This window comes from Mandrillus leucophaeus, unplaced genomic scaffold (genome assembly GCF_000951045.1).
Source record: "Mandrillus leucophaeus isolate KB7577 unplaced genomic scaffold, Mleu.le_1.0 Scaffold160, whole genome shotgun sequence".
Classification (NCBI taxonomy): domain Eukaryota; kingdom Metazoa; phylum Chordata; class Mammalia; order Primates; family Cercopithecidae; genus Mandrillus; species Mandrillus leucophaeus.
Genome location: NW_012101588.1, coordinates 2544093 through 2554968, shown reverse-complemented (window position 1 = coordinate 2554968; position 10876 = coordinate 2544093). Strand labels below are relative to the sequence as shown.

The 10876-nt window shown below is 42.9% G+C and overlaps 1 protein-coding gene across 1 annotated transcript in view; it reads left to right on the top strand.

Moving 5' to 3' along the window:
- Positions 1–2: 2 nt before the first annotated feature.
- Positions 3–10876, top strand: part of SNX3 (sorting nexin 3) — a gene marked incomplete at its 5' end in the record, with an annotated part of 56675 nt that continues 45801 nt past the window's right edge. The window contains one exon of the mRNA XM_011975975.1: positions 3–113. Coding sequence (XP_011831365.1) covers positions 3–113 — 111 coding nt within the window. The remainder of the gene's footprint in view (positions 114–10876) is intronic.

Here is a 10876-nt window from a genome sequence, read left to right as displayed (position 1 = left end):
TGAATGATGCCTATGGACCCCCCAGCAACTTCCTCGAGATCTATGTGAGCGATCGGCAGACTCGGGTGTCGGCCGGCCGGGGCCGCTTCACCACTTACGAAATCAGGGTGAAGGTGAGGCCGTCTTTCCCCTCTCCCAAGAAACCCCTCCCGGTGGCTCTGGTCACCCCCCACTCGGCCCAGGAGTGAACCTCCGCGGGCAGCCACAGCCGCCCAGGCCGGGAGCCCCCTTGCAGAGGCTGGCTGGGGTCGTGAGCCAGGGCCCCTCTTCCTGTAGGGCTGGTGTGGGGGGCTGCAGAGCGAGCCCGGCGCCCTAGCACTTGGAGAAGGTGCTCGAAGAGGAGGGCGTGGGTTGAGCGCCGCTTGCCCCTCCAGCAGCTGATCTGGGAATGACATTTGAGTTGGAAAGGGGTAGATCTTTCGAGAACACATCCCTTCACTGGGAAGGGAAGGAGATGTTGACTGAGAAAAGGGGCTTGCGCAAAGTTAAAGCCTTTTCCCAGTTTTCTCTTCCTGGAGACTTCCCAGAGGTAGCAAGCCAAGCCCGCTGCCCCAGGCCCTTCCCGAGCTACTAAAGTAACCTAGGTTGTGTAGTCTTCTAAACGGGACTTAATGAAAGTTCACAGAAGCCTGACAATTTTTGATAGGGCTGAGCCAGACCAGAAGGGTGATTGGACATGGTTGACTTAAGCACTTTGGGCCACCGCCCTGCTAAAGGCTGAAGTGTGGTGTCACTTACCTCATAATCCAAAACTACAGTTGCTTTAAGAAAAGCCTATTTATTTAGAGATCTTGCTGTCTTAATTCGAGATTTGCATTTAACTGAATGAAGAAATCAACAGAAATAAAATATACCTAATTTCACAACTAGTGTTTGTTGGCAATAAATAATTCAGATGATTTGAAAGATATTGAAAATAGTGCTTCACTTTCACTCTATAGTTAAGTATTAAAGAATTTGCCCATGTGTGAAAGCATCTTTAAAAATTAATTACATTAACTTAAAGATGACAGCAAATTACTTTATTAAAAATTAAGTATGAGGATTTTGCCTTTAATCAAAATTTATATGACAAGCTACTATTAACATTTAAGTGAAATAATTTCTCATTAACTTACGCACTTTGTGTCGTGGAAAACACAAAACGTGAACTTTGCCATCCTAACCATTTTTAAGTGGACAGCTCAGTAGTATATTCACTTAAGTTGTGAAACCTAAGTATTTTTAAAAAATGATTGATTTTAAAAAGTTAAACTTTAAAATATGAAACGAATAGTTTACTGTTTCAAGCCACTGTTGTCTTCTTATGGATGTGTAAAATGTGAATCATAGGCCGGGAGCGGTGACTCACGCCTGTAATCCCAGCACTTTGGGAGGACCAGGTGGGCGGAACACCGAGGTTGGGAGTTCGACACCAGCCTGATCAGCATGGAGAAACCCTATCTGTACTAGAAATACAAAATTAGCGGGGTGTGGTGGCGCGTGCCTGTAATCCTAGCTACTCGGGAGGCTGAGGCTGGAGAATCGCTTGATCCAGGGAGGCAGAGGTTGCAGTGAGTCTAGATCGGGCCATTGCATTCCAGCCTGGGCAACAAGAGCGAAACCCTGTCTCTAAATAAATAAATAAAAATTGAATCATAGGCTATGTTGCCATAGGGAAACTGCAAAATCCAGGCTCCAGTACACCTGGGGAACTACATTCCCACATAAACCTAGCGGAAAAGTGAATGTTTTTCTAATTGTCTGTAATACCTGACAGATGGTTCACTAAAAAGAACTTCCTCTTTTGCCCTATACACCAGTGTTTTCTTTTTTTTTCTCTCTCTTGTGCTAAAACAGAACTTGGTATTCTTGTTTCTAGACTTCCATAGCAGGTACTTCCTGTCACAAAATTGAATTGGAATATCCTGCCTACACCTCCTCCACTTACTAACTTTGAGTTTATCTTGCCGAGTGCATTATGTTAAATGGATTCTAGTATAATAACTTAATGCTCTTTTTTTTTTTTTTAAATACAACTAATACCTTAGCAAATAACTGATGTGACACTTAAAAATGGTTTTTGGGCGTGGCGCAGTGGCTCACGCCTCTCGTCCCAGCACTGTGGGAGGCTGAGGCTGGTGGATCCCTTGAGCTCTGAAGTTTGAGACCAGCCTGGGCAACACGTTGAAACCCCTTCTCCACAAAAAAAGAAATTAGCTGGGCATGGTAGTGCGCATGCCTGAGGTCGCAGCTACTCCGGAGGCTGAGGTGGGAGCATGACTTGAGCCCAGAATAGTCATTTGTATGTTAAATAAAATTATATATATATATATATTTTTTGAGATGGAGTCTCGCTCTGTCGCCCAGGTTGGAGTGCAGTGGCGCTATTTTGGCTCACAGCAACCTCCGCCTCCCAGGTTCAAGCAATTCTCCTGCCTCAGCCTCCTGAGTAGCTGGGATTACAGGCATACGCCACCATGTCTGGCTAATTTTTGTATTTTTAGTAGAGATGGGGTTTCACCCTGTTGGTCAGGCTGGCTGGTCTTGAACTCCTGACCTCGTTATACACCTGCCTTGGCTTCCCAAAGTGCTGGGATTACAGACATGAACCACTGCGCCCGGCCTGAAAATAATCTTTTTTAAGAATGATTAATGAGTCAGAGAACTAACAAATTATACACTTACTTTGGTTTGTATTTTTGTATAAACCAACTCACTGGGTGTTAATAGCTGTTAACAGTCGTAAATGCAGGTGCCTATATGAAAACCTAATTGAGTTTTTAATGCATGAAATGCCTTTGGATTTCTTTCTTTCTTTTTTATTTTTTTTGAGACGGAGTCTTGCTCTGTCGCCAGGCTAGAGTGCAGTGGCGCAATCGCGGCCCACTGCAACCTCTGCCTCCCGAGTTAAAGCCATTCTCCTGCCTCAGCCACCCAAGTAGCTGGAACTACAGGCATGCGCCACCATGCCCAGCTAATTTTTGTATTTTTAGTAGACATGGGGTTTCACTGTGTTGACCAGAATGGTCTGGATCCCTTGACCTCATGATTCATCCGCCTTTGCCTCCCAAAGTGCTGGGATTACAGGCGTGAGCCCCCACACCCGGCCTGGATTTCTTTTAGTATGTAATGTGTTAGCTTAAAACTAAGGACACCATATAGTAAGGAAATTAGCCCTTATTTGAGCAGCATATGATTTTTTTTGAGTACTTATAGTCTTGCATTAAGGCAGAGTGGCTATGACATGAATAGTTTAATATTTTGTAATTTTTTTTTTTCTTGAGATAAGAGTCCTGCTCTGTAGCCCAGGCTGGAATGCAGTGGCGTGATCATGGCTCACTGCAGTCTCAAACTTCAGGGCTCAAATGTTACCCCCGCCTCAGCCTCCCAGGTAGCTGGGGACTACAAGGTGCTACTACCCCTGGCTAATTTTTTATTTTTTGTCAGTTGAGACTTGCTATGTTGCCCATGATGGTCTTGAACTCCTGGCCTCAAGTGACCCTGCCCCACTCAGCCTCCCAGTGTTGGAATTACGGGCATGAGCCACCCCACCCAGCCCTGCAATTTTATTATTCTCTAAACTGTTGCTGCTCTCCTTAACCCCTACTGACTACCTTTTGCTATTGAATTTGCTATATGGAAAACCATTTTATGTTCCAGAATTTGAACTTTTAAACTATCTTACAGTTACTGTCTCATTCTGGTCTTGAGAAAAATTTTCAGTTTTACAGGATCTGATTGAAATTACTCTAATTCACAGGGCAATTTTATCTGGATGGTGGCACTTAGAATGCAAGTTTCCCAATCTCCATTTATCTTTTGGTTTGAGGATAGTGTTTAAGACTATTAGGATCACTTGATTAGTATCTCTGGGCTTTTGAAAATAATTACACAGTGTTATGTTTTTAAAAATTGTTCTAATGGATAGGTACAGCAGAGAGCGCCATAAATGATTAAAGGTTTAGGAAAGTTCAAGGTCTAGAATTATTTAGGCATATTAAAGAGAAGGCTGAAAGTAAAATTCAGTCACTGTTTATAAGTTTGTGCTGTAACGTAACTTTAATATTCTGGAGATTTTTAAATTAATCAAGATCTATTTTACCTGGAGACCACTGTTTTGAACAGGAATGGAATTAGAATCTTTCTTGAGCTCTGACATAGTCCTCAGTTCAAAGAATAGATTTAGCATTTCCTAGCTGGGTAGAGTACAAAATCAAAGCTCCACTTCCCGTCTGTGAAATAGGTGTGCTAATAATAGTACCTACCTCTTAGGACTAAATGGGATAAGGCACATGAATCTTTCTAGCACAGTGCCTGGCACATAATAAGCACACAGAATTTAGCTCTTTCTGAAGATAGACATTTTCTAAATTAAACGTCAGTGATCAACTACATTTTCTGTGTTAACGTGTGGTTGAGTTACTAAAATTGTTAGATTTTCTTACCAAGAAACCTACTTGTCTTGGAAGTATACCTTCATTAAGTAAGCATGGTATAAAAAGAAGCTATCTTATTTGGTACTTAACCAAGTAACCTTTGTGTATATATTTATTTTTTCAAGGCAGGGTCTCCCTCTGACTCTCAGCCTAGAGTGCAGTGGTGCAATCACAGCTCACCGAAGCCTTGACCTCCAGGCTCAAATGATCCTCCCAACCTCAGCCTCTCTAGTAGTTGGGACCACAGGCACACACCACCATGCCCAGCTAATTTTTAAATTATTTGTAGAGACGAGATCTCACTATGTTGCCCGGGCTGCTCTTGAACTCCTGGGCTCAAGTGATACTCCCACCTCAGCCTCCAAAACTGCTAGGATTATAAGTATGAGCCACCATACCCAGCTCCAAATAATCTTTTAAAGTTGAGCTTTATTAAAGCATAAATCTGAATAATAACGTTGGCTGGTAAAAATTTTAGCAAGATGCTAAATAAATGTAGCATCTTATCTTGACTGCTTGGCGTTCTAAACTTGTATGTTTTTTACTCTGGGTCAGTCATCTAATCTTAAATTAGGAGTCATTAATATCCAGATTGGAAGCTGAGAAATAAATTTTAAAATCTTAGACTTAATTTTAGGAATTATAAACATGTATTATTGAAGGGCTAAAATATTAATAGTATTTTAAAGATTTGGGGGGTCGGGCATGGCAAATCCTCTATGTAATCCCAGCACTTTGGGAGGCCAAGGTGGGAGGACTACTTGAGCTCAGGTGTTGCCACACAGCCTGGGCAATGCAGTGAGACCCTGTCTCTACAAAAACTTAAAAATTAGCCAGGTGCAGTGGTATGTGCCTGTAGACCCTCCTATGTGGGAGGCTGAAGTGGGAGGATTTCTTGAGCCCAGGAGGAGGTCAAGGCTGCAGTGAGTCATGATCACACCACTGCACTCTAGCCTGGGTGACACAGTGAGACCCTGTCTCTAAAAAAAGAAAAGAAAGGCCAGGCGCGGTGGCTCACGCTTGTAATCCCAGCACTTTGGGAGGCCGAGGCGGGCAGATCACGAGGTCAGGAGATTGAGACCATCCTGGCAAACACGGTGAAACCCCGTCTCTATTAAAAATACAAAAAATTAGCCGGGCGTGGTGGTGGGCGCCTGTAGTCCCAGCTACTCAGGAGGCTGAGACAGGAGAATGGCGTGAACCCGGGAGGCAGAGCTTGCAGTGAGCCGAGATTGCGCCACTGCACTCTAACCTGGGCAACAGAGCAAGACTCCATCTCAAAAAAAAAAAAAAATCAGGACATTTTGATGCCAAAGGACATCTGCAGAAATATCAATTGGCCAATGAGATGTTGTCTGTTATACATGTTCCTGCCAGCTATGGCTGACATTTCTAGGATCTCCATCAAGGAGAAGCATGCTATTAGCAGTGAAGATTCTGTTCTTATCTCATCCATCCCTTAAGAGAATGGAGAGTGGGGGAGGAAGACAGTGGCAATTTTAAAGTAGCCCTGTTATATTGAGTTTTTAGGGATTCTGTTCTGTTAAGGGATGTATCATTTGAGTATCTATTATGTGCAAGGCACTGTGCTGTATGTATAAAATTTAATATTGAGATAACCAAGCAGAGTAGATAATACTCCTGTTTTGCAGATGTAGAAGCCGAAGTCCCAATTGATCCTCATCTCTTGTCCTTTCCTCATTTTGACTCCAGTCCTGAACTGGTATCTCCCAATTAAGCTGAGTTCTTTTGTATCCAGGCCTTTTGCACACACTTCCTCCTCTGTTAAGAACAGTCTTCCTTTAACAGCCTCATCTGGTTACTATGACTTATCCTGCAGGACTCAGCCTTAATGTCCCCTTTTTAGAGATTTTGCTGATCCCTTGACTCTGGACCAGATTTCCTTCCTGTGTGTCCTAGTAGCCTTGTTAGGATTAAATTTGTTTGCTTGTCTTTGGCTTCCTGTAAGTTCCTATCACCCATTATAAGCTCTTAGAGGACAGGGAGTCATAATCACCCTTACTCAATATCTAACACTGCTTGGCACATAGTGAACACTTATAAATAAATGAAGTTTAGGAAAGTTAACTTCCCCAAGGTCACAGCTATTAAATGGTAAAACTGGGATTTGAACCTAGATTTTTCTGACCTTCAGAGCCCATATTTTTTTTTGAGACAGGTTCTCACTCTTGCCCAAGCTAGAGTGCACGGTGGTGCAATCTCAGCTCATTGCAGCCTCAACCTCCTGGGCTCAGGCAACCCTCCCACCTTCACCTCCTGAGTAATTGGGGCTCCAGGAGCATGCAACTATGCCTGGCTAATTTTTTTGTATTTGTAGAGACAGGATTTCTCCATGTTGCCCAGGCTTGTCTCAGACAAAGGTTTCACCATGGTTGCCCAGAGTCCTCACAGAACATTCATACCACCTGAGGAGCCTTTGAAACCATTCAGGTTCTCTTTTAATTGGGGTGGGGTGGGGTTTGGGCAGTGGTGGGGTTTTTTTTCTTTTTTTTGTCTTTGAGACGGAGTCTTGCTCTGTCACCCAGGCTGGAGTGCAGTGGCACGATCTTGGCTCACTGCAAGTTGCGCCTCCCGAGTTCACGCCATTCTCCTGCCTCAGCCTCTTGAGTAGCTGGGACTACAGGTGCCGGCCACCACGCCCAGCTAATTTTTTGTGTTTTTAGTAGAGATGGGGTTTCACCATGTTAGCCAGGATGGTCTCGATCTCCTGACCTCATGATCCACCCACCTCAGCCTCCCAAAGTGCTGGGATTACAGGCATGAGCCACCGCGCCCGGCTGGCAGTGGTGGTTTAAAAAGCATCCCAGTAAGGGCACTTTACTGATACGCAGCAAGGATTTCTGCTGCTGTTTATCATGCTCTCTGTCTCACTGAGATAGACAGTAGAGAAGAAGGAGAAATATACATAGAACCACAGTGGTTGGTAGCTTTGATGGGGTTAAAAAAAAAACAGATTCTAAAATAGTAAAACATAAAATGAATAGCAGATCTTGGCAACAGAGAGGAAAACCAGCGACATTTGCCAAAGATAGAAAACTTTTTGGAGGGGAGGCATTTAAATATTAACTGAAAGCATACTGATCTCTACAGCTTAAGTTTTTGGGAAGAAGGGGAGACACAGACTACATCCAGTCAAGCCAGATCTTTTTACCTTTGTCTTGCATCATCCATGTCTATATCCCTGTATAATAATCATGAAAGTAAGCCAGAAGTAAAAAACAAAAAAAAGACAAAAATACATATTCATTTAAGAAAGGGATTTTTTGGAGACAGTGTTATGCTGTGTTGTCGAGGCTGGTCTTGAACTCCTGGGCTGAAGTGAGCCTCCCACCTCAGCCAAGTAGCTGGGATTACTGTTGCATGCCATCAAGCATGCCTCAAAAAAGGAATCTTTATAAATATTGTCACTTTATACTTTTAAAGGGGAAAATCTAAAAAAATGCTTTGAACTATCCTGGTGATCACATGTAATAGAAATTTTCCTCTCCTGCTCACCTTCATCATCATGCTTATCTCATCCCTTCTAAAAAGTACTAAACTGTTATTATTAGATACTTTGATGTTTGTACCATGTTATGCTGCTTTCATGTACACAGAGCCAGCAATTGAATATCAGATAAGAAAGATGGTGTCCAAGAAAATCTTGGAACTGCTATTTTCTTTTTTCCAGAAGTTTATTCCTAGGGCCGGGTGCGGTAGGTAGCTCATGGCTGTAATCCCAGCACTTTGGGAGGCTGAGGTGGGTGGATCACTCGAGATCAGGAGTTCGAGACCAGCCTTACCAACATGGCAAAAACCCATATCTACTAAAATACAAAAATTAGCCAGTGTGGTGGTGCATGCCCATAATCCCAGCTACTCAGGAGGCTGAGGCACAAAGATTGCTTGAACCCTGGAGGCAGAGGATGCAGTCAGTCGAGATTGCACTACCACATTCCATCCTGGGTGGCAGCGAGACTCTGTGCTTAAAAAAAAAAAAAAAGAGAGAGAGAGAAAGCTTATTCTTAAATGTGCAACGGGCTCCAAGACATTTCATCCTTTGCTTCCTAGGGTGGAAGCAGAAGATTTTATGGTAGGAAATACAGATATTTAAATAGGAATGGGATCAAGGGTCATCATTGCCTCGGGCACAGTGGTTCGTTTTTTGGTTTTTGTTCTTGTTTTCCAGATTTCTCCCTTCTAAGTACTAACCAGGCCCAACCCTACTTAGCTTCTGAGATCAGACGAGCAATTGGGTGCATTCAGGATAGAATGGCCATAGACTTTTGCCAGATTTGTTAATTCCACCTGTCCAGGGAACCCTTCCCTGTCGCCTTTGCTTTTAGCTCCTCAAGTTTTTTGTGCTCCTCTTTTTGTTTCTGCTTGAAATCCTTGTCTTCCTCATACATCTCCTTGGCCTGTTTCTTGTCGGGGGCTTCTTGCCATAGGTGCCTGTCAGGAACGCTGGCCGTGGTGCCTGGCATTCCTTCCCCAGACCCTGCATAGGAAACTGGAACTGCAGTTTACTGTTTTGATTCCTTGTTAAAAGACATAAAGCTTTCAACCAAAGTTCTACTTCGTGTTTTGTTTTTTTATTTTATTTATTTTTTTAGACAGAGTCTCACTCTGTTGCCCAGACTGGAGTGCAATGGTGCAATCTCAGCTCACTGCAGCCTCCGCCTCTGTGGTTCAAGCAATTCTCGTGCTTCAGCCTCCCAAGTAGCTGGGAGTATACAGATTGTGCACCGCCATGCCCGGCTAATTTTTGTATTTTTAGTAGAGATGGGGTTTCACCATGTTGCCAAGGCTGGTCTCAAACTCCTGGCCTCAAGTGATCTGCCCACTTCAGCCTCCCAAAATACAGGCGTGAGCCACCATGCCTGGCCACTACTTCTTTAAAGAAATATTTAACTGACAACCTAGGAATTTGGAATGAAAAGAATGTGTTGGTAAAATGTGATGTTTGCTATAGCTTGCCAGAAAGGTTGTATCAAATAGTATAGAGTTTGGGCTGTTCTTAGATAAAGAAGATAATTTTGTTGTTCTTTTGGTTTTTTCTCCACATGGAGAGGTTTCAGGCACAGTCCAGGGTTAGTATCGTGGCTTGACTATCAGCTTCTAATATATTCACATTCTAGTCAGGGGGAAGGTTTATTTCTGCCCTTGAAGGACACAACCAGGAAGTTGTATTATTTCTGTTTCTGCCCCATTACCGTACTTAGCTATAAAAGAAGCTGGGAAATTTAACCAGGCAGCCATGTGAAGAAGGGAAGAGTAGATACTGTTCTTTGCTTTGCCACATTAACAAATGGTTGTGGTTGGCCCTTCTAGGATATGGCTTTAAGCTACACTGTGATCATCTCTCTCTTCTTTTTTTTTTTTTTTTTGCTGATGCCTGGAATTTCGGTTTAGAGTAAGTTCATTTGATTTGCAAGAAATAAAATTGTACTTTCGTTAGTTTGGAAGTCTTAAGTGAGTAAGTTTTGATTCTTTCATGATAATTTTGTTAAGTTGAGAAAAAAGGCAAGCATGAAGACATGGCATATCTGATAGGGGTATACCTTGAGATTGGGCTAGAGATTCTAAAAATAGTTGATTAAACTTTTTTTTCCCCTTCCAAGGCTGCTTAAAACTATATTGGTTTTACTTAGGCCCACCATTGAAGTTGCTGACATTGAATGATGGGAGTATATAATTTGAGCCACCAAAATAAATGAGGCCAGTGTCTCTTAGCAGAGAATCACTTAATCTCCTAGCAGAGAAGTAGATAATTACTTAAAATAATTTCGTAAAGTTACTTTGTGTCCAGCAGTATCGGAATGGTCATTCCATAATTATTTGTTCTGTAAACTTAGATTTTATCACTGATGGAGCATTTCTTTTGGCTTTCGTAAAGTTATTTTAGCACCTGTCACCTATAGCTTGTTTGCTTTCTGTTTTTTCTAGTCCTGCCCTTGTGGAATGACCTTCTCTGTTGTACAATAAGTCTCATCCATACTGAGAAACAGGAGTCTCAAAGCCCCTCCTTGTGTCTGGTCTTGGTATCTCACCCCTCTCTTGTGTTGACTTTACTGGTTATCTTCAAGTGGAAACAAGTAGAGAAAAATCTTGTCAGCTAGGCATGTATGTGTGTATCACCAGGTCTTGTCTTAAATTTATACCCAAAGATTCCCCCGTGGTATATAACTGAGGACATTTGTAGGACACTAAGGAGTATAGATAGAGCGGGGGTTGGCAAACTGTGGGCTTACCTTTTTTTATTTTTTTTATTTTTTATTTTATTTTTTTGAGACGGAGTCTCACTCTGTCACCCAGGCTGGAGTGCAGTGGCCGGATCTCAGCTCACTGCAAGCTCCACTTCCTGGGTTCACGCCATTCTCCTGCCTCAGCCTCCTGAGTAGCTGGGACTACAGGCACCCGCCACCTCGCCCGGCTAGTTTTTTGTATTTTTTAGTAGA